Source organism: Sturnira hondurensis, unplaced genomic scaffold (genome assembly GCF_014824575.4).
Source record: "Sturnira hondurensis isolate 20B ecotype Veracruz unplaced genomic scaffold, ASM1482457v3 Scaffold0014302, whole genome shotgun sequence".
NCBI classification, from domain to species: domain Eukaryota; kingdom Metazoa; phylum Chordata; class Mammalia; order Chiroptera; family Phyllostomidae; genus Sturnira; species Sturnira hondurensis.
The window spans coordinates 8,241,189-8,263,964 of NW_028086933.1; the positions used below are offsets into that span (position 1 = coordinate 8,241,189).

At 39.1% G+C, this 22,776-nt stretch overlaps 1 protein-coding gene across 3 annotated transcripts; it reads right to left on the reverse strand.

Annotated features, from left to right (window-relative positions):
- Nucleotides 1–887: 887 nt before the first annotated feature.
- TFAM (transcription factor A, mitochondrial) lies at nucleotides 888–22,171 on the reverse strand. 3 transcript variants are annotated; one of them, XM_037062754.1, is made up of 7 exons: nucleotides 21,627–22,167; nucleotides 20,951–21,069; nucleotides 17,485–17,555; nucleotides 16,935–17,084; nucleotides 13,856–13,951; nucleotides 4,547–4,603; nucleotides 888–4,066 (listed from the first exon to the last, which is right to left on the reverse strand). In XM_037062754.1, exons 1-7 carry the CDS (start codon nucleotides 21,725–21,727, stop codon nucleotides 3,923–3,925), a joined length of 738 nt encoding a protein of 245 aa, XP_036918649.1. In that variant the 5' UTR covers nucleotides 21,728–22,167; the 3' UTR covers nucleotides 888–3,922. The 3 variants fall into 3 exon arrangements, with proteins under 3 accessions (XP_036918649.1, XP_036918651.1, XP_036918650.1); XM_037062756.1 differs by lacking the exons at nucleotides 888–4,066; nucleotides 4,547–4,603 and adding an exon at nucleotides 12,930–13,360 and having other exon boundaries at nucleotides 21,627–22,170; XM_037062755.1 differs by lacking the exons at nucleotides 888–4,066; nucleotides 4,547–4,603 and adding an exon at nucleotides 12,932–13,338 and having other exon boundaries at nucleotides 21,627–22,171.
- Nucleotides 22,172–22,776: the final 605 nt, after the last annotated feature.

Below are 22,776 nucleotides of genomic sequence, written 5' to 3' on the forward strand. Positions count from 1 at the left end.
TTTTATGACACTTGGTTTGAAAAGTTTTACCAATTCAAAGTAATTATAAATATGCTCACTTTCTTAGTTTTTCCTTTCCAAAGCTTCAATTTTAAAAAGAGCACCACTGCTTTAAAATTTCAACACAGTCTGTGCTAAATACATTTTCAAATTTTCTATAAGAGACAAATGGGGGAGGAGGAAGGGTGGCTGTGAGAGAGAGAATATTCTTAGCGTTAATATTGATAAAAATTAAGGAAAACAATGGATACTATTGCTTAACAATATAAAATCTTACTGGTGGTGATTGATTAATTTTAGGTACAGAAAATGTCAGGAAAGAATCAATAAAATTTGCTAGTTACTTTAAATCAACTTATTTTAATTCAGAAATTTAAATACACACACATTCACAGGATCTATAAAAATATACAACTTGTTTTTAAAAAACCGCATCTTCAAGAAAGGAGTTAGCCAAAAGCAATAGCAAAATTACATGATTACAGCAGGCTGAATCTTCACACAGTATCCTTTATTTTTTTAAGGATTTTATTCATTTTATTTTTAGAGGGAGGGGAATGGAAGAAGCAAGAGAGGGCAAGAAACATCAATGCATGGGTGCCTCTTGCACTCCCCCTACTGGGGACCTGACCCACAAACCAGGCATGTGCCCTGATGGGGAATTGAACCTGTGACCCTTTGCTTCGCAGGCCCGCACTTAATCCATGAGCTATACCAGGCAGGGCCAATATCCTTTAAACATCAGTAAGTAGAATTATCACACAACCCTCTCCAGTCATCTAATTATTTCAAACCTAACACAGGTACTCCAGTGAACAAAAATACAGAATCTCCTGACTCTGAACACATGCTCAGAACAGCATAAAAGCACAGTTTTGCTTCATTCCTTCAACATCTTTCCACCTAGCACTGTTCTTTAGCTACTACAGCTAAATTAATTATTTACTAGTAATTGATCAGTAACAAATTACTAATTTGTCCTAAAAAATTACTTCATTAGGTCAACTTAGTCTAAAAAAAAGGCTTTGTATGAGTCGCTACTGGTTATTGACATAAGCTCTTATTCTTTACAACAGTGTTTAGCCTTGGTCAGGTAACTCAGTTATATCATCTTCCAGACACGCCAAGGTTGCAGATTTGACCCCTTCAGAACACAGGTAAGAATCAACCAATGAATGCATACAGGAGTGGAACAAGTCCATTTCCTTCTGCTTCTCCCCCTTTCTCTCAAAACAATAAATAAAAATAAAAGTAAAGAAAATGTGCGTATTGCTAAACTGGAAGGTATTTGCTACATGGCATACCAATCTTCAACATGTACTGAAGTTTATTAAGGCGTGGAATCAGATTATCATACTGAAAGCATTAACAATGACATTCATTTAGGAGAAAAAGGAACCAAACAAAAATTGGTATTATCATAAAACGGTTCTTCTTTAGCTCTTTTCACTGTTTCACTTTTGAGAGTTGGAGAGGAAGAGAGGGAAACACTGATACGCTGTCACAGGTGCCCCGCCCAGGAATCGACGCAGTGACCTTTTACTTTGGGGGACGCTGTCCAACTGAACCATACCAATCGAGGCACAATTTCATACTTTTTTCTCCTATATATGAGAACTTACTAGACATTGAACACCCTAATATAATTGGAAAAATATGATTTGAATGTATTCTGTATGAAATAGTTTATGTAGTTGAATGCTAAGAGCTCAGAAGAAGGTAATTTTAAATGTTTTATTCATCTGTCTTTTGAGATGTTTACAAAACTCATTTCTCAACCTCACCTATCCTATATTACACATACTGACTCCTATGTGCTTCCTGGGCTCACCTGATACACAGAACACCATAAATGACTTGAATGATTTTCTCCATTCTCCTAAGTACGGTACACAATCAGTACCATTCTAAATGCCACACAGAATTAGAGCTTAATCTCTCCCAGAAACCCAGTTGAGGAAGACTGTGATAGACACCAGCACACCTCTTCTCCCCCAACCCCTCTCTTCATGGGATCTATCTAACAGCAGACTTTGTCCCATATTCATAACCACAAGAGGAAATTATTTGAAAACACCCAACTTCAAGTTTAAGCTTCCTATTAAGTTTGTTTCTTGTTAGTCCATAGTCCATACCTTTGTCAACTTCAGTATAGCACAAGACATGGCCTTTTACTTATTCTCTATCCACAAACAATAAAAATCTTCAAAATTTTTTCCTGGAGATTGAGAATTGAGAATTTCCTAAATAGTCTGTGCAACATAAGGTACATATAAATTTTGAGTTGCCCTATTACTATGAACTGATGATGAAAGATGAATTATTTTGATCAAAAAGGTAGTGTGTATTCTGAAAACTTTTGCTTAACTCTCTTAAGATAAGCAAATGCTAAAAGATGGTAAGGTTTTTGTTGTATGTGCTAACTGGAAAACTCTTCAGGTTCATTTTACCAAGGCACAGCAAATTATTTAAGAGATTCTCATTCCACACCAGATGGACCTCTTTTATTATGACAAAACATAATTTGAAAACTAGATCACTTTTCTTGCTAACACCGTGGGACAACAGTTTAGTTTTTGTGATTTGACCTCTTTCCTTTTAATGACAGTGCTGACAAATTCTAAAATAAGAACCTCCGAGTTGGTCAGAACACCTAGTCCATCACATCAGTGGACTGGAACGCTTACCACACCACACTCTGCTGCAGGCCCTGGGTTGGCAAACTGTTGCTATAAAGGGTCGGATAGTAAATATTTTAGGTCTTAAAGACTCCACAGTCTCTGAAGCAACTATTCAACTCTGTCATTGGTGCACAAAAGCAGCCATAAATGAAAAATAAATGAATGAGTATGGCTGTATTCTAATAGGACTTTATTTATAAACCTTAACTTTCATATTAATTTTTGTGTCTTAAAATATGCTTTTTTTTAACCATTTAAAATCGTAAACAAAATTCTGAGCTCACAGGCCATGAAAAGCAAGCAGTGGGCAGAATTGGGCCCATGGGCCGGAGCTGGCTATCCTTAGATATCTTTTATGTCATATAAAATGTTTTAAAAAGATAGGTTCCAAGTCCAGAGACTTCGGAGACTTCTGTTTTGGGATCTCTCATTTTAAAACTTACCAGACAAGTTCTCTACTTTCTGGATAAATACACTCACATGAGAGAAAAAGTAAGACATATCCCTACTTAAAAAGAAAAAAAAAAAAAAGGTAAAACAAATGTTTCACCTTTAACCTGTAATTAGGAAACAAAAATTTAGTTCTATGCAATATAAAACAATGTGCATAGATTTAGTACATAATGCCTTAGTTTTTACTTTAGGAAAAAAAGACAATGAGGAAAAGGTTTACAAATCTGTCCATCTCTTGTACAAAAAGTTGCAACTGAAACCAGCAAGCCCTTGCCTGTACAACCATTAGTCCTGAATGTAAATTATGTCTACGAATTGGAATTTACCTAAATGAGTTCTGGGGGCTCTTTTAAAAAATGCACTATTACTCATAGAACACGATGGCTCTACAATTTGGGACACTCCTGAATAGGAAACCTTGCCTCCATAATATAAGGAAACAAGAATGTCCCTCCCAATAGCCATCAAGTATTATAAAAAACCTTCACAGTCTGAGTCACCTTTATCAAAGGTAAAATGGTTACTGATACATTTCATGGATTATTTTGATCCTCTACAGTTTCTAAACACAAAATAAACTTCACACGAACTTTTGTTATGTCTGAGTTTTTCAAAGTAAGATACCAATACAAAATGTATTGGACTGGCAGAAGTCCATGGCATAAAGAAAAGGAATTAAGTATAAAATGTTTACTAACTTTATTCTTCTAATTTTCTAAGAATTTCAGACATTGAGACCTAATTGGTTTCTTGTGTCTATCCATTGTGATCATAATTCAATCTTCCATTTAACACTCCTCAGTGCTTTTTGCTGGGGGCCTCACTTTGCGACGAAGAAGATCATCACGTCCAACTTCAACCATTTGTGCTTCCCAAGATTTGATTTCATTAAAATAACGAACTTTATCATCTTCAGCAAGTTGAATATATACCTGAGAAAAAGTGTAATTGTTAAAGTAATTTTAGAAGAATCTTTGCCATTAATTTCTGGAATGCTTCCAATACATACTATAAAAATTACCTTACTCTTCTACATGTATGAAGGGGGACCGAGGAAGAATGTTTTGTGAGATAAAAATTAGATGAGAAAAAGGTAAGAGACAAAAATTTTGTATTGAGTTATTACAACTTCAGGGCTGGGGAGCGTGGGAAAGGAACGGAGGCACAGTGCGACTGGCATTGGATACACTGCACTAAACTGGTGTGACATGGCTTTAAATACCAATTTAACTTGCAGTTAAAAACTTCCAAAAGAAAAAAGCCTTACTGATTCTAAGAATAGAAAATTACTTAAAAATACTCTCACTGTGTTATTAGTAGAGTAAGGTTGTTTTCGCCTGAATCAAGCCTCGCCCTAACACATCCTCTCACAGATACTCTAACTAGAAACTTGAGATGAAAACGATACTTACTTGCTTTTGAGAACTAGTAAGATTTTTCCAGCTTTCATTTACAGTCTTCAGCTTTAACTGCAAAACAACACATGTTTACATACCAGATACATGAACTTTAGTGATTAAAGAAAAATTTCTTTATTAATCATTTCAATAAAAACTCGGATATTAAGAATCACAGATAAAGCCTCATCAATTCTTAACATCTTTCTAAATTAAACTATTAAACTGCTAAAATACATAAAATGACTGGAATAAAGCTATTTATCTTTTATTGAGCTATAATTAACATATAACATACCAGTTTCAGGTGTACAACGTGACTCAATATTATGTATATACTGTGAAATGATCATCGCAATAAGTCTAGTTAATAGTTAACATCTGTCAACATAACTTTTTAAGAACTTTTAAGATGTTCTCTCAGAGCAACTTTCAAATATGCAATATAGTATTAACTCTAGTCACTATGTTGTACATTACACGATACCAAGACTTATTTTGTAACTGGAAGTCTGTACCTTTGGACCACCTTCACCCATTTTGTCTACCCCCCCATCCCTGGCAACCACCAATATGTTTTTTTTTAAATCTATGAGCTTAGGCATTTCTTTTTCTAGATTCCACATATAAGTGAGATGATTCGGTATGTCTTTCTCTGGTCTGACTTACTTCACTTAGCATAATACCTTCAAGATCCAACCATGTTGCCGCAATGATAAGTTTTCTTTCTTTTTATGGTTGAATAATAGTCACATTCACATGATCAGTTTCTTTATCCCTTCATCCACTAGACGCTTAAGCTGCTTCCACATCTGGGCTGTTGTAAATAATACTGCAATGAACGTGAGGGTGTGGGCACTCAGTTATCTTTCCAAATTAATGTTTTCTTTTTTCTTTGGATGTTACCCAGAGGTAAAATTGTTGGATGAATATATGATCGTTCTAATTTAAAAATTTTCAGGAACCTTCACACTGTTTTCCATAGTGGCTTCAGCAATTTACATTCCCACGAACTATGTATAAGGATTTCCTTTTCTTCACATCCACACCAACACTGGTTATTTCTTGTCATTGACAACAGTTGTGACAACAGGTGTGAGGTGAACTGAAGTTTTCATTTGCATTTCCCCAATAATTAGTGATGTTGAGCACCTTTTAGCAATCTTTAGTCTTCTTTGGAAAAATGTCTATTCAGATCCTCTGCCCATTGTTTAGTCAGAATTTTTTTCTGCTATTGAGTTGTTCGAGCTCTTTATATATTTTGGATATTAACTCCTTATCAGATATATAGCATGCAAATATTTACTCCCATTCAGTAGGCTGCCCTTTTATTTTGTTGATGAGGTTTTACTGTGCACATATTTGTCTTTTTTGGCTCAGAAATACTGATATTCAAGTATATTCTGTTATAGTTTAACTTTAAAGACTAAGTGTTTTTCTTTTCTTCCCTATAAGGTTTTACTCAGGAATGTGTGCCCAAGTGTTTAGGTACAGTCATAGGAACAACACCAGCCTCTATTCTACTTAGTTGAACTTAATTATGGGACTTGGAAAAAGTTTTATTACCCCCCTTAGGTTTGGTTCTTCATCTATAAAATTAAAGGGATACGGGGATTCCAAAGCTGGAAGAGAGGCAGAGAGAACAGTCAGCACGCCTCACGCTGCTTATGCTGCTGCTCCCAGAGAGCAGAGAATACAGGGAAAAACTGGCAGGTGGAAACGTGAGGGAAGAACATGGTCTGAAAAGTATCTGTTTAAAGCTAAGAAGATCTGTGATTTTAAGAAGTAAAGAGAGAGTAACTTTATTGTTCTCAGCAGAACTTTGACTGAATTTTATCTTCCTATCAACAAAAACAGATACCAAGAAAGATATCAGGTAGCCCTGGCTGGTGTAGCTCAGTAGATTGAGCACGGGCCTGCGAACCACAAGATCATGGTTTGATTCCCAGTTAGGGCACATGCCTGGGTTGCAGGCCAGTTCCCAGTAGGGGACTCACGAGAGGCAACCATACATTGATGTTTCTCTCCTTCTCTCCTTCCCTTCCCCTCTATAGATAAATAAATAAAATCTTTAAAAAAAAAAGGAAAGAAAGATATCAGGTAGTACCTGAAACTACATAAATACTATGTTTTGGATATTTTAAGCTTTAGTGAGTAAATAACTCCTCTAACTCTTGGCTTTGAAAGGAGTTACTTTAATGTTTTCAATTCTTCCCTAACTCATCTTTTTCTTATCCATGAACTTTAACCCATAAAGTTTCATATTCAGTGAGTTAAAAAACAATTTATAAAGTTGCATGCATAAGTAATCTGATCTTTCACCTAAATAAAATAATTCATTCAAAAAAATGAAAGAGATGGAAAGACGGTTTGTTCACCCCTGAGCGGTGAACAAACCCATTAAGCGGATCCTTCTACCACGTGAGGACAGTGAGAAGGTGCCGGCTAACGAACAGGAAGAAGGCCCTCACCAGCAGGCAGCCACAAGGGCACCTTGTTCGTGGACAGCCCAGGCTCCAACACTGAGCAATAAATCCCTGTTCTTCATTTTTAAATTTAAACAAAAAACATTAAATGAATAAACAAAAAAGTTTAAGGCATGGACCCATACGAACAAAGATAACAGGAGAGAGCACTTCCAATGCCAAACTGTGGGAGCTGAAACACACACACAGCCACGGTTCCTCGCTCCCTTAACCCATGAGAGCTACTCCCCCGCTGGCACTAGGGGAAGCCGTAAGGAAAGGGGTGTTCTACAATGGAGAGTTCCGAAGTTGCTCAACAATTGGCAGCACCAGTTAAGTAAAAAACTGAGGTAAGATCAGGACTGATTGAAAGTGTTTTAAAAAACAGGTTAAATCCTGACCATGGGCATATTCTAGGATATGGCCTCTCAAAACAGCAAAATATGAATTGCTCAGTGGATACCAGGTATAGTAGGGGGCAATAATACCATGCTGGAAACAGGGTGAATAAGTGAAAATATGTACTTGTTACCCCAGAAAGAAAAGCAAAGAGGCTAAAAGAAAGCAATACAGAAAAGAAAATTAGCATATCAACTCAAAAATTGCATAAAGAATAAAAATTCTAGAGTTAGAACAAAGAAAAAGAGAAAAACCAAAATATTGATAGGAGACTTAAGAGTTGAAAAATTTTAGTTTAAGTTAAATAGTTGTAACTAGCAAGTAATGTGCATGTTGAAGCTTTTGTTTCAGAGACTACAGATAAGGCCCATCCTGGCTCCTGAGAAACCGGCCGACCTCCTGGGGCACTGCTAAAAATCCCAAATGGAGGCATTCAGGCCATTGTGTTTTGGGGAGGAGCAAACAACCACCTACACCAGGGAAAAGCTAACCTAACTGCCCAAGACAGGAATGTTGCTTCTACCTGACCCTCCCTGAATGTCAAAACCCCTCACAGCAACTTGTGTATTCCCTGCTATAAAAAACCTTGGCCTAGAAAGAAAAGACAAGGTGGTCTGTTAGGGGTATGAACCTGCCATCTTCTCAGATCTCTGGCCATCTGAATAAAGTACCCATAAAGATTCAATCCCTGTCTCTTCTTATTGGGTTTGGTAGTGACAGGCAGCACAAAAGCCAGTGTCTTTTCCAGTTTCAATATCACATTCAAAATACCAGTAATCAAAATGGCTCTACACTTCTCAAGAGCAATACAAGGAAGTTACAAAATAAAGGAGTATTATTCTTTAAATTTTCAAAGAACACGAAATATTTCTATCCAGTGAAACTATCAAACATAAAAAGAGAGACATTTTCAGACATGTGAAAACTCAAAAAGCTAATCTACCATGTACCCTACTTGGGAAGTTCTGTAACAGAATTAATAAACCAAGAAAGACAAGGACAGAAGGAAGCAAAAGCACCCAAAGGATGATAAAATAAGATCAATAAGTGTGATACTCACTGCCACCATTGATAGGGGACTTAAGAGCTGGACAATTTTAGTTTACGTAATAGCTAATAAGCTTAGTAAACAATGCATGTAAAAGTTTTTGTTCCAGGAACTGAAGGTATGACCCACCCTCACTTCAGGAGACCACAAGCAGTTCCACCTTTGTTCCTCAGGAGGACTGCAAGCAATTCAAGATGCCATCTGAGCCATTGTACTCCTGGGTGAGATGACCACCGCCAGGGACACAGCTTAAGACCACCGCCCAGGGTGAGAATGCTGAAGCTGTTTTTTTAATCCACTTAACTCCTCCCTGAATTTAAAAACCCCTTACCACATCCTGTTTACTCCCTGCTATAAAAACCTTGGCCTGGAAAGAAAAGACAAGATGGTTTGTTAGGGTATGAACTCACCATCTTCTCAGATCTCTGGCCATCTGAATAAAGCACCCAGAAAGATTCAATCCCTGTTTCTGCTTACTGGGTTTGGTAGTGACAGGCAGCTCGAACTCTGGTGTCTTTTCCAGTTTCAGCATCATACTTAACTGGCAAAAACTACCAGTATTCCCCTTAAGATCAAGAACAAGACAGAGATGTCCGCTTTCATCTCTTATTCAACACAGTACTGGAAGTCCTAGCCACTATAATCAGACAAGAAGAAGAAATATAAGGGATCCAAATTGGAAAAGAAGAAGTAAAACCGTAACTATTTGCAAATGACATGACACTGTACAAACAGAACTCCCAAGATTCCACCAAGAAACTACTAGTACTGACAAATAAATTCAGCAAAGTAGCAGGATACAAAATAAACGTCCAGAAATCAGTTGTATTTTTATTTTTCAATAATGAACTATATCGGAAAAGGAAATTAAGAAAACAATGCCATTCACAATTGCTTCAAAAAGGATAAAACACCTAGGAATAAATTTAACCAAGAATGTAAAAAAAACTGTACTCAGAAAATATAAGACACTGAAGAAAGAAATTGAAGATGATACAAATAAGTGGGAACACATACCTCGTTAATGTACAAGAAAAATTAACATCATTAAAATGTCCATACTACCCAAAACAATGTACAGACTCAACACAATTCCTATCAATGTACCAATGCTGTATTTCACAGAACTAGAACAAATATTCAGTGCTGCCTGGTTTCAGAAGCTGTAATCCCCCATGGCTAAGGCTGAGTAAAAAGACCTTGGGACCATAAACCACTAAGGAGACAAAGCTTATCTTCCCAGCAGGGGCACCACCTCTGCCCACTTTATTTCATCCTGCTTGTCCCCAGCAGATGACCGGTTAGCCAATGACAGATAAGAGTCCTTAAGGGAGGGACAACCTAAGACAGGCACAGTGGCAAAGGGGCCCTCAGAGGACTTAGGGGACTATATAAAAGGCGTGATGGACCCTCACCTCTCGGCTTTTCAAGGGCCTAAGTCCTCGTTCTATCTGTAAAAAGTCTCCTAGTCTCTTGGCTGTCTTACTTCTTCTGCCTGACTTAAGCCTAAAGCAATGCCAGAGGTGTTGGGGCCCTGTGCTGAAATGGGCGGTTCTCTGGGGGTGGTCAGGCCTAAGAAAGAATGCATAAAACCCTGTGAAACTTGCTCGCTAAGAATGCCCTCAATTTAAATGATAAGGGTCCAAGCTTAAAATGAGTTTGTTATAAAAGTTTCTTGGCCCTTTGGCTATCTGATCCAGACTCAGAGTAAGCCCTCATAGTTCTCTGAATGTTATCTATTGTTTGATCATTACTGTCTGACAAAGATTGATGATATTTACCTGTATTCATGTGCAAACTGAACCCAATAAAAGCCCATTGAGGAACAGGGTCAAAGCCCTTCTCCTCTGAGATACTGGCTACCCTTCCTCCCCAAGCAGATTATGTCTTGATAGACTTAGTCTCATCCTCTCATCCATGGTGGATGGGGGGCAGGGCTCAGTGGGTTGAGTGCCCCCACAATTCCAAAAATTTATATGGAACCACAAAAGACCCCAAAACCATCAGCAATCTTGAGAAAGAACAATAAAGTTGGAGGACTCACCCTACCTAATACCAAACTATACTATAAGTACATAGTAATCAAAACAGCATGGTACGGGCACAAAAATAGGTGCAGATCACTGGAACAGAAGAGAATAAACTCATGCCTTCAGAGTCAATATTTGACAGAGGAAGGGAGCATATACAATGGGCTGAAGTTAGTCTATTCAATAAATGGTGTTGGGAAAAGTGGATAGATACAGGCAAAAAAATGAAACACCACACAAAACAATACATTTAAAATGGATTAAAGACTTAAATGTTAGACTTGAAACCATAAAAATCTGAGAAAAAAACACAGGCAGTAAAATTTCAGATACTACTCATAGCAACATTTTTTCTGATATAGCTCCTCAGGTAAGGGAAACAAAACAAACAAACAGAAAACACATGGAACTACATCAAACTATAAATGGTTTTTGCACAGCAAATAAAACCACCAATAAAATGAAAAGACAACCCACCGAATGGGAGAACACACTTACCAATTATAAATCTGATAAAGGGTTAATACCCAAAATTTATAAAACTAAGAACTTATAAAACTCAACACCAAAAAAACCCCCAAACAATCCAAGTAAAAAATGGGCAAAGGACCTGAATAGACAATTTTCCAAAGAGGACATACACATGGCCACAGACATATTGAAAAGATGTTCAAGGTCACTAATCATCAGAGGAATGCAAATTAAAACCACAATGAGCCATCACCTCATACCTGTCAGAATGGCTATCATCAATAAATTAACAAACAGGTGATGGAGAGGATGTGGAAGAAAGGGAACCTTTCTGTACTGTTGGTGGGAACACAGACTGGTGCGGACCTGTGGAAAACAGTATGGAGATACCTCAAAAAATTAAAATGGATCTGCCTTTTGACCCAACGATACCACTTCTGGAATTTATCCTAAGAAACATGAAAGACTAAATTGAAAGAACATAAGCACCCCCTATATTCATTGCAGCGCTATTTATAACAGCAGTAATTTGAAAGCAGTCCAAATGTCCAACAGTATTGAATGAATAAAATTATGGTATATTTACACAAAGGAATACTACTTTGCCATAAAAAAAAGAAGAAAATTTTACCTTTTGTGACAGCATGGATGGACCTGGAGAACATCATGCTAAGTGAAATAAACCAGTCAGAGAAAGACAAGTACCAGATGACTTCATTCATTTGTGGAATCTAGTGAACAAACTAGACTAACAAGCAAAATAGGGACAAACTCATAGACAGAGAATAGGCTGGCAGCTCTTGAGGGGGGCATGGTTTGGGGGTGGAGGGATTGAGCAGAAAATAAAAAGGACTCATGGACATGGACAACAGTGTGCTGGTTGCAGGGGTTAGGAGATGGGTGGAAGTAGAAAATGGTACAAGGTGGATAAATAGTAATAGAAAAAAACACAATATAAAAAGAAAAATGATCCTGGCTGGTGTAGCTCAGTGGATTGAGCACGGGCCTGCGAACCAGAAAATCGCGGTTCGATTCCCAGTCAGGGCACATGCCTGGGTTGCAGGCCAGTTCCCGGCAGGGGATGTACCGGAGGCAACCATACATTGACATTTCTCTCCCTCTCTCCTTCCCTTCACCTCTAAAAGATAACTAAATAAAATCTTTTAAAAAATTATTTAAAAAAAGAAAAATGACAGAAATACTAGAAACCAAAGAATATTTAATGTATCTAAAATGTACTGAAAGCTGGTGAATATTACAGTTTGCAGAAAAATTATTAATAGTACCAAAAAACTAAGAAAACAAAACATTACCAAGTTCAAGCCAAGTAAGTTTTGCAAGAAAAGCAAAATAATCATTGCAAATGGCACAGCTTGTATAATGTGCTCCTGTGTATAATGCGAGCCTATGTTTTGTGCACATTACACAGAGTTATTATACCCACATGATTATAATGTGATTAAGCCCGTGTATAATGCACATCCTTATTTTTCCCTCAAAAATTTGGGCAAAAAAGTGCACATTATATACAGCAAAATACAGTAATCAAAACAGAAATAACTGATCTAAGCAAAAGAATGATAACAATATTGGGAGGTAATGGATGGAAATGTGAAGAGTGCGAGAATTCAAGGTTCATCTTAAATAACGGGAGGTAATGTCTGAAGTATAGCTAATGCTTAAAACTGAAAAAAAATAAAGAAATAACAATATAAGAATGTTATCTAGAGATATGGAGATGAATACCATAATAATCAGCTAAAACAGTAGAATCTGCTTCTAGTGGAAGAAACAGGACAGGGCAGTGAAAAGTAGTGTCTTTCTTAACCAGCCATACTTCGATTCTTTAAATTATAAGGATGAATAACTACTATCTTTTTAATGAATAAAATGACATAGTCAACTTAATTTTCATTTCCAGGGATAGGTCCCAGCCATCAAACTTTCCTGGTGATTCCAAAGTGCTTTACTTTATTTTACTTATTTATTTTATTTTAGTCAGAATTAAGAACTACTGATCTAGAATTCTCCGTCATATAACCTTCTCGTTCTGATAAGAAAATTAAATCCAAGGTAAATTAATGACTGAGCTAATTCCAACTAAAATAGTCAATAAGCTTGCATATTAGTAATGTAGGGCCATAGAAGCTGAATTTAAAACCCCAAAGGGAAGAAATTAATGAAAGTATCTGGCCAAAGAAGACATCACATATACACATTATTTAATCATATGTTAAACAGGATTTGTGAAATGAGCTCCAGACCCAAATAACCCAAACAGGCAGAGTGGCAAAAATCGTCCTCTCAGATTGATACGAGATAGAGATTTGAACATACATTTTTCTTACCATGTCGTATTACAAAAGGGAAAATAGGACTGCCAATTTGGAGCTTCTAAGAAGGAAAAAAGACTAAGCTACAACAGGAATTAACAAGCTTTTCTTTCTTTGACACATTCGCACAACAACGTACACATATATAAGACATTCCTATGGGCATAACTAAAATTTCATTTTATTAAAGGACAGAACATGAAGCAGCACGTTAGGCTCAAATTCCAGGACAAAATGTTACAGCTCTACTCTTATCCAGTGATAGTAAAACAGTTAAGAACTGCTGAATAAGAAAAGTTTTCAAAACTTTAACACCCTACAAACTAGAAAAAAATTTTTTAATTAAAAAACTTGACAATATACATATTGGCAACTGTATACTCAGTTGTATATGGTAATACCAAGGACTTTTCCATTAAAGAGATAATAAGAAAGAGGGCCTTACTTGTACATTGTACTTGTTTATAGTAATTTATTACTTTTCTTTATCACCTGACATATGGCACCCTAAAATCTCCTAAATATTTTAAAAATTAAAATAAACAAAAATGTAAAAAACAAACACAGTTCTAGTTTACCTGTGAGGTACCATCCTTAGCTTCTTGGAAGCGTTCAGATATAAAAATGTTATAAGCTGAGCGAGGTCTTTTCGGTTTTCCAAGCAGTGTTAACTCCTAAGTAATAAAAATGGAAGAGTTAGATACAGCTTTAACCCCTATGAGACTTAATTTTACTTACAGAAACTGCATTCACTATTATGTATTGTGCAGAATGTTCCTTAAAATGAATGTTATGATTCTTATATAAAGAATGTGGTTATTTCCTTCTGGGGTCACAATTTTGATAGCACTATGTTTTGAAAATTATAATAGACTTTATGAGTTCTTATCCATACATTTCCTTTACATATTATTTTCATGGTCTCCATTAACTGAGTAACTGAGCATAAGTACACATCTTTTTTAAAAGATAAAACAATCTCCTCTGATTCCTGTTGGGAACCAGAAAAATAGTCTCAGCCCCAAGGAGCCTGCGTCCCTAGCAAACATCCTGTAAGTTGATTGCAATCTGTTTAGTTTCAAAATTTTCTTTTCAGTTGAGACAGACCCCACCCTGTTCCCCACACGCAGGCTCTGTAAACCAATAGCTAACTGCCACAACATCTGTGCAATGCTTGCTTGCTTGCCTCTATATAAGGACTTGGCTGTAAGCGCTAGGTGCGACTCTTGTTTGCAGCCCCTGCGGGCACCGTGTCTCCGGGCACTTTGAGAGTTTGCCCCTGCGCAGGTTAAACTTGGCCAATAAAGTAACATCTTTGGAACCCTGAAAGTCTCCGACATTTGTTCTCACGGTTGGTGGATTCAACAATTCCAACAAAAAAATCACTTCCTTTTTCCTGAACATTTCATGAAACTACTGTAGATTTCACAAGTTAATTATTGCCCCTTTTATTTCCAGAATTATTACTAGGAATTTCTCTCCTAGATGATGCACTTGCAACTTCCTAATTCCCACACTTCTCACCTGATCTCTAACTATTTGGTACTGGCAGTCTTTAATGGGGAGGGGAGGGAAATTCCAACCAGGAGTGGAAAAGGAAATATAAGGGGAAAAAACCCTCAGGCTTCAGGTTCAACATGTAAAGAGCTTAGCAGTTGCCACTTCTTCCTCACAAGTATAAAAATGAACAGACTGAAAAATCAACAACTCTTCTTGGATCCATGAGAGGGCACACAACACACTGCGGTTGGCCCCCAGATTGGGCACAGACAAGTGAACAGAGTCCAGGTTTACCAGAGCAGAGACTCAGGAGGATGGCGCTGCACGACCCAGAGCTGGGTAGGAAAACCTGAACTGTAATGAACAAACTGCAGTGTGCTCAGTTTGGTGGTTCTGTGTGGACAACTCTGCGATTTTTAAGAACTCCAGAGGACCCTGTAACAGGAGGGCCCTCACACTAATGAGGGTTTTACAATTTCAGAGGCTTGACCAGATTAAGTATCTAGAAAAATACACGTCCTACCTGTCACCACTGCTTTCAGCAGGGGGAGGGGACAAGGAGCCATTCTGAAATGTCTGAGCACTCCTTTATTCTTCACAAGGCCTTCCCTCAGGGACAACTAGTTAATAGAGAAAGCTGAGAAATGCTAGAGCAGTTCACAGAAGAGATATAGGATCTCAGAAATACTGGGACCTAATCACAGCGCTAGAGAATACTTCCCTTGCCCCCACCCCCGCCACCATATTAAGGCTTATTTAACAGCAATGCCTCTTACCCAGTACATTAGGCCAAGCTACCAAGAAAAAATTCCAAGACATACTAAGAGGCAAAGAAACATGGCAGGATGTTGAAATTATCAGATGAGGAATTTAAAAACAACTATGATTAATACACTAAGGGCTCCAGAAAGCAAGCAAGAACAGATGAGTAACGTAAGCAGAGAGATAGGAAGCCAAAGAAAGAACCACAAAGAAATGCTAGAGGGCAAAAACACTAACTAAAATAAAGGCCTTTGATGTGCTTATTAGCAAACTGGACACAGCTGCAAAAGAATCTGATCCAGAGGACGTATTAACAAAACCCCTGAAAACACTGAAACAAAGCAAATAAAGACTTAGGGAAAAAAGTCCAGAATACCAAGAACTATGGAACAACTACAACAGGTGTAACAGGCGTAACAAAAGCATATTGGGCCCTGGCTGGTGTAGCTCAGTGGATTGAGCATCAGCCTGCAAACCAAAGGATTGCAGTTCGATTCCTAGTCAGGGCACATGCCTGGGCTGCAGGCCGGTTCCCAGCAGGGGACGCACCAGAGACAACCATACATTTTTCTCCCTCTCTCCTTCTGTGCCCCTCTAAAGATGAATAAACAAAATCTTTTGAAAAAAAACATATTGGGAATACCAGAAGAAAGAAAGGAAGACAAGAAATATTTGAGAGAGAAAGCCCCTCTCTCTGCCCAATGCTCACTTCTGGTCCTTGCCACTTCCCAGTGGCTGGGTGCACTGAAGAGAGAGGGACAGTAAAAGGGGAAGAATCAACTTTAGTACTCACCCCTCCACATACCATCCCTATGCAGAAAGTGTATTTCTCATGCTTGGTTTCTTTTCTGGATCCTTTTACTAACTGGATCAACCACCTCAGATTACTGCCTTGAAATGGCTGAGTCTTTAGGACTCAAAGCATTAAGGTGGTGGACACATACCTTGGCATCTCACATTAAAGGCTATAATCTAACCGGTGACCCTTTGGTTCACAGGCCAGCACTCAATCCACTGAGCCACACCAGCCAGGATGGAATCATGGGGTTTTTAATGAGGGGGGGAAGGCACTTATTTAATTTGATACAATAGGTACTTTTCCCTGATGTATTATTAAATGCAGTCTATTAGCAATATTCAGAATCAAACTCACTGTTACCTATAAAACTATTCAAATCAATAGGCTAGACAAGATTCAGAAGCAAATATTCTTACTACTCCTACATGCCAAGGTAGAAACAGGGTTTCCAAGATGAACTCAGTAACAAATGATCCCATTTTTCCTAACTAGAGTACACCATATAACCACGCATATCACCAAAGAGAAAACTACCTATATTCATTCTTTATGTAAGTTTCAGTTCTTTGTCAAGAGAATATTTCAATAATACTCACTCTCTTTTTTATTATCGATTTCTTTTTTAAACGTTTTTGCATCATTTCTTTTTCTAAAGTTACCCTCTGACTTGGAGTTAGCTCTTCTTCAATTCTGATTAGCTCTTGTTTGTACGCCTGCCAGTCTGCCTTGTAAGCATCTTCATATACCTATAAATAAATTTAAAAGATATTCAATAAACTGTTGCTGGCCAATTAAACACAGCACATCTGCCAAGGAAAGACTTGGTAAAGACAGACTGAACCATGGAATGGAAAATGTGCTCTGGGATCCTATTTTTATAGACCAAAATCATGTTTTTTTTTCACATACATGCTAACCAAGCTCAGAATCTAGCAATTAGCCTTTGACGTCACTGCCCTTCATCAGCACCCCATAATCAGTATTCTCATAATTTATATAGATCAGAAGGTATGAAGTTCCTTATAGATAATGGATGTTTAAAAATAAGTAAATAAAACTCTTGGTCATCTGGTCCATTAAAAGGCATTACAATTGTTCCTAACTACAGAACAACCAGTCAGAAATGTTGAAAACCTGTATGCTTACTTTTTTCTCTGAATCAGGAAGTTCTCTCCATACCTCTGCGATTTTTTTAATCAGTTCTGAATTTCTTGCACCTACGGATTGGAATGAGAAAAGATACCACAATTTTATGTCTCAGGACTAATTTTTTTTCTAAAGACAGCCAGGAAATCATAATCTATTAACTCTAAACATGTTTTATTTGATACCTCTACACCACACACAATTTAATAACAATGATTTAGCTTTTCTTTAACCAACTAATTTTATGGTAAATTTAATACTTTATCCATACAGATGATCCAGAGACACATGAAAAGATGCTCAATATCACTAGCTATCAGAGAGATGCAAATTAAAACCACAATGAGATACCACTTTACACCAGTCAGAATGGCCATCATAAACAAAGCAACAAACAAGTGCTGGAGAGGCTGTGGGGAAAAGGGGACCCTAGTTCACTGTTGGTGGGATTGCAGACTGCTACAACCACTATGGAAAACAGTATGGAATTTTCTCAGAAAACTAAAAATGGATCTGCCTTTTGACCCAGCAATTCCACTGCTAGGATCATATCCTAAGAACCTTGAAACACCAATACAAAAGAACATATGCACCCCAATATTCTTAGCAGCACAATTTACAATAGCCAAGAGTTGGAAGCAACCTAGGTTGCTAAGAGCCTGCAAAACTGAAGCCTAACTCCAAGCGCTTACCTCCTACCAAGAGCAGGGAGGAGCGAATGCACCTCTATTGCAGCTCCTGGGCCTCGCCTCCTACACGTGCACTCCTAGGTGCCGAACAGTAAATGAATGGATCAAAACACTATGGTACATTTACACAGTGGAATTCTATGCCGCAGAAAGAAAGAAGGAGCTCCTACCCTTTGCAACAACATGGATGTAACTGTAAAGCATCATGCTGAGTGAAATAAGCTAGGCAGTGAAAGACAAATACCATATGATCTCACCTTTAACAGGAAGCTAAACAACAAAACAAATAAGCAAGCAAAATATAACCAAATACAATGAAATAGAGAACAGGCTGACAGTGACCAGAGGGAAGAGGGGAGGGAATTTCAGGGGGAAAAAAGAAAGATTTACAGGAACAAGTGTAAAGGACACGTGTTCTTTACACTTGTAAAGAACAAGGACACTTGTAAAAAACTAAGGCGGGGGGGGGGGGGGGGGGGGGGGGGGGGTTGGGGAGGGGAGGGAGGTAGGGAGCACAGCAGGGGGTGGTCTAGGTTGGGAGTAAAAGACAGAAAACTATACTTAAACAACAATTAAAATAAATAAATTTTAAAAATACTTTATGCAACACGATCCCGGTTCGATTCCCAGTCAGGGCACATGCCTGGGTTGCAGGCCAGTTTCTTGCAGGCCAACTCCCAGCAGGGGATGCACAAAAGGCAACCATACATTGATGTTTCTCTCCCTCTCCCCTTCCCCTCTAAAGATAAATAAATAAAATCTTAAAAAAATACTTTATGCAAATTTTAAAGTTTATTATCTAATAATCAAGGAGTATATCAAATGATCCTCAGAAATTGATTACAAGTATAAGCAGTTGGGCAATCAATTTCATCAAGTATTTTACTTCATATTTTAATCAAACATTTTTTCCAAGTTTTTTACTAATTAAGTTCACAACACCTGAATAAAGAACAAAATAGTCTTGATTCATATAACCATCTTGGATTTTAATTACAGAAATACCATTTGCAAACAAACTAAATTTTTCTAAAATCAATTCATTAGTCCCAATTTCCTAACTTATCTTAACTAAAATGGCGGGGTGAAAATGCTTTACCAAACCACTTACTAGTTTCAACTCCTACACTTTAAAAGATGTGAGCACTTAAGCATGTCTCATAAACCAATTCTTTATTTGAGAAATTTTATTATAGCTCACTTGATTTTTAGAAGTGTCCTGTGATGTACTGCTTGTGACAAGGCTTTAGAAATCATAAGCAATGGGCTTAGCTTTACGCTACAACCCCAAAGGAAGACCCTACAGCCTCTCTAGGGAGTCATAAAACATGCTATCTGGAAATCTTTCAGTGCAAAAGCTCTTGAAGTTAGTTAGCAGTACTTTGTATAGAGCTTTCAAGTGTTCAAAACACTTTCACAGAAGTTATTCACTACAACTTTCATTAACAATTCCCTGAGGCAAGGAGCTAAGCAAGGCATAAAATAATTCATCAATGGTCTTTTAAGCAAGGGCAACTGGGCCCAAAATGGTGCTATTTCTAAAACACATTTCCCCTGGCTGGTGTGGCTCAAAGGATTGTGTCCTGGCCTGGGAACCAAAAGGTTGTTGGTTCAATTCCTGGTCAGAGCACAGGCCTGGGTTGCAGGTCCAAGTCCCCAGTTGGGGAACTGTGAGAAACAACTGATCAATGTCTATCTCTCACCTTTCTCTCTTTTTAAAAAAATTTAATTCTTAGCCCTGGCTGGTGTAGCTCAGTGGGTTGAGCACGGGCCTGCGAACCAGACGATCGCGGTTCGATTCCCAGTCAGGGCACATTCCTAGGTTACAGGCCAGTTCCCGGCAGGGGCCAGTTCCCAGCAGGGGATGCACAAGAAGCAACCATACATTGATGTTTCTCTTCCTGTCTCTTTCCCTTCCCCTCTAAAGATAAATAAATAAAATATTAAAAAAAAAATTTAATTCTTGTTCAAGCACAGTTTTCTGTCTTGTATTTCCAGCCCTGCCCCCTCAGTGCTCCCCAGCTCCCTCCCATTTCTGCCCCCCACCCCAGTTATTGTCCATGTGTCCTTTATACCTGTTCATGTGAGCCCTTTCCCTTTTCCCCTGTGATTATCTCCCTTCTCCCCTCTGGTCCCTGTCAGCCTGTTCTGTATTTGAGTGTCTTTGGTCATATTGTGCTTGCTTGTTTGTTTTGTTTAGCTTCCTGTTAAAGGTGATATCATATGGTATTTGTCTTTCACCACCTGGCTTATTTCGCTCAGCATAATGCTTTCCAGTTCCATCCATGATGTTGCAAAGGGTAGGAGCTCCTTCTTTCTTTCTGCTGCATAGAATTCCATTGTGTAAGTGTACCATAGTTTTTTGATCCAGTCATTTACCGATGGGCATCTAGGTTGCTTCCAACTCTTGGCTATTGTAAATTGTGCTGCTATGAACATTGGGGCCCATAGGTTCTTTTGGATTGGTGCTTCTGGGTTCTTAGGATATACTCTTAACAGTCTCACATGTTTCTTTCTCCCTCACTTCCCCTCTCTATAAAAATAAATAAATAAAATCTTAAAAAAATAAAATACCTGTCATAAGTTCTCAATTATATTTAGTATTTCTACTTTGCCAAAAGAATGTTAGACCTGCTATTTCACAGGCCACCAATTAGAACAGTTATGTTCCTGCAATCACTGGATCGTTTGGTAGAGAAAATCAGCTTTGCAGTCTAACTGCTTAGTGGGATCTTTATTATATCAGAGAAGAGTGTGAAAGCCCCAAAACTACTTACCTGGGTTCTGAGCTTTAAATATGGGTAGCTGTTCTTTAGAAAAGCGAACATATGAGGTCATAGGCTTCTTTGGATAACTTCTTAAGGTAGATGAAAACCATCTCGGGATATACACAAAACTACATAAATAAAAGGAAAATAACCAGTGTCAAATATATACGCCAATATTCACATGCATAAATAGGTGCCAAATAAGATGTCATCAAGATGCTGTATCTCCGACATCTTCGACCAAAAAAGCTAGTGACATTTAAAATCCTGCTCTAACCAGAGGGAAGAGCCTGCAAAACTGAAGCCTAACTCCAAGCGCTTACCTCCTACGAAGGGCAGAAAGGAGCGAATGTACCTCTATTGCAGCTCCTGGGCCCCGCCTCCTACACGCGCAGATGAAGGCGGGAGATTGTCGCCGCAATTTTACAAAGAACACCAAACAACCAGGTGCTCCAAGGCCGGACAGAGAGGAGGGGCGGGAAGGTGGAAGGTGGCCGGAAGCAAAGCATGGGGTACTACTGGATAAGGCCCGCACAGCTACCACCCCCCTGGTAAGGTCGGGGTCTGAATTAAAGGGTCTAGGCAGGCGTGACCTCCTGGGCCGGGGAAGGGCGGGGGGGGGGGGGTTGGCGCAGGGGCGCAGAAAGTGGAAGAAATAGTCTACATTCCAGGCTCGTGGTCTTACCTGAAAGGGGAGCGCAGTCGACTCCCACAGTCCGCGCAGAAATCCGCTCCCGACTTTCCCAGGGCACTCAGCACGCCCCACACACCCCGAAGAAGCGGCATTGCACCCGCCGGAGCAGGCAGTGACCGAGCCGCAATCTCGTAGCGCACGCAGGCCCAACACGACAATCCCAACAAAGACAACCTGAACCTGTATTGTATTCAGCCCTCCGGAGAGGGCAATCAAACCCCTCCACTCGCGAGGCACTATGGGAAACCTATTAACTTCCTGTTGGTTGATAGGCTGGGGTAAGGCAGAATTGGCGCAGGCGCCTTAGTGGCTACCCACGTGGGCGGGGCTGCAGAAAAGGTGGAGGAGCTCGGGAGCCGTGAAGGGGCGCGGCAGCCCGGCTCGCTGCGGAGGGCCCTAGCCTCGAAGGGGCGCTGCAGAGCCGCCTCTGCCCCCGGCCCCCGCCTCCGCAGTGGGTTCCGCAGTGGGGCCAGGAGGTGATGGAGGTACGGCGGCCCTCTTCATCCGGACTGGGCCCTGGTTGGCGTCCGCTAGTGTTGGCCGGAGGGCTAGTACGTAACAGTTTACAATCAGAAAACGCGCCGCCCACGCTACTCTGAGGTCAGATTGGAGGACGCTGAGCGCCCTGTAGATCTGCTCAGATCTTGCAAGGAGCTGGAGCCGAAAGAACTGTGGGGGAGTGGGGTAGAGGATGGGGCGTGTTTTCAAACCTAAAAATGCATATCTCCGGGCCTCACCGCAGCGCCCGATTCAGTGTGTCTGTGTGGTGCCCCTGAATCTCCGTTTTTAATGAGCTCCTCGAAGTTCGACAAGTTGTAGTGCCAGTGGTCGTCGGACCACACTTAAAGCAACACTAATCTAGATTATCGTCCGATCTACTTCAGCTAACATTGACCTTCAAGCCTGACACGCAACCTTCCTTAATTTATGGGTAGGAGACTTAGGCTAGTTAGTTGTCTGTAGACTAGTAAAACGCGAGTTCTAGCTCTAACACCAACATTAACGTCTTAATCCAGGAATATCGTATCCCCTCTATTCAATTTTTCCCACTGCAAATGAGGGTTTATTATTCATATTTGTTTGGGATCAGTTTTCCCAACCAAAGCCCTGAGAACTTGTGTCAAGTACACTTTGAGATATT

What these genes read in the sequence shown, in the direction of transcription:
- TFAM (XM_037062754.1), bottom strand. Translation starts at nt 21,727, where the DNA reads ATGCCGCTTCTTCGGGGTGTGTGGGGCGTGCTGAGTGCCCTGGGAAAG. An exon ending in AATCGATAATAAAAAAGAGA is followed by an intron (nt 13,952 to 16,934) that starts GTGAGTATTATT and finishes TTTATTACTTAG; the next exon opens with GAGTTAACACTGCTTGGAAA. An exon ending in TTACTAGTTCTCAAAAGCAA is followed by an intron (nt 4,067 to 4,546) that starts GTAAGTATCGTT and finishes ACTTTTTCTCAG; the next exon opens with GTATATATTCAACTTGCTGA.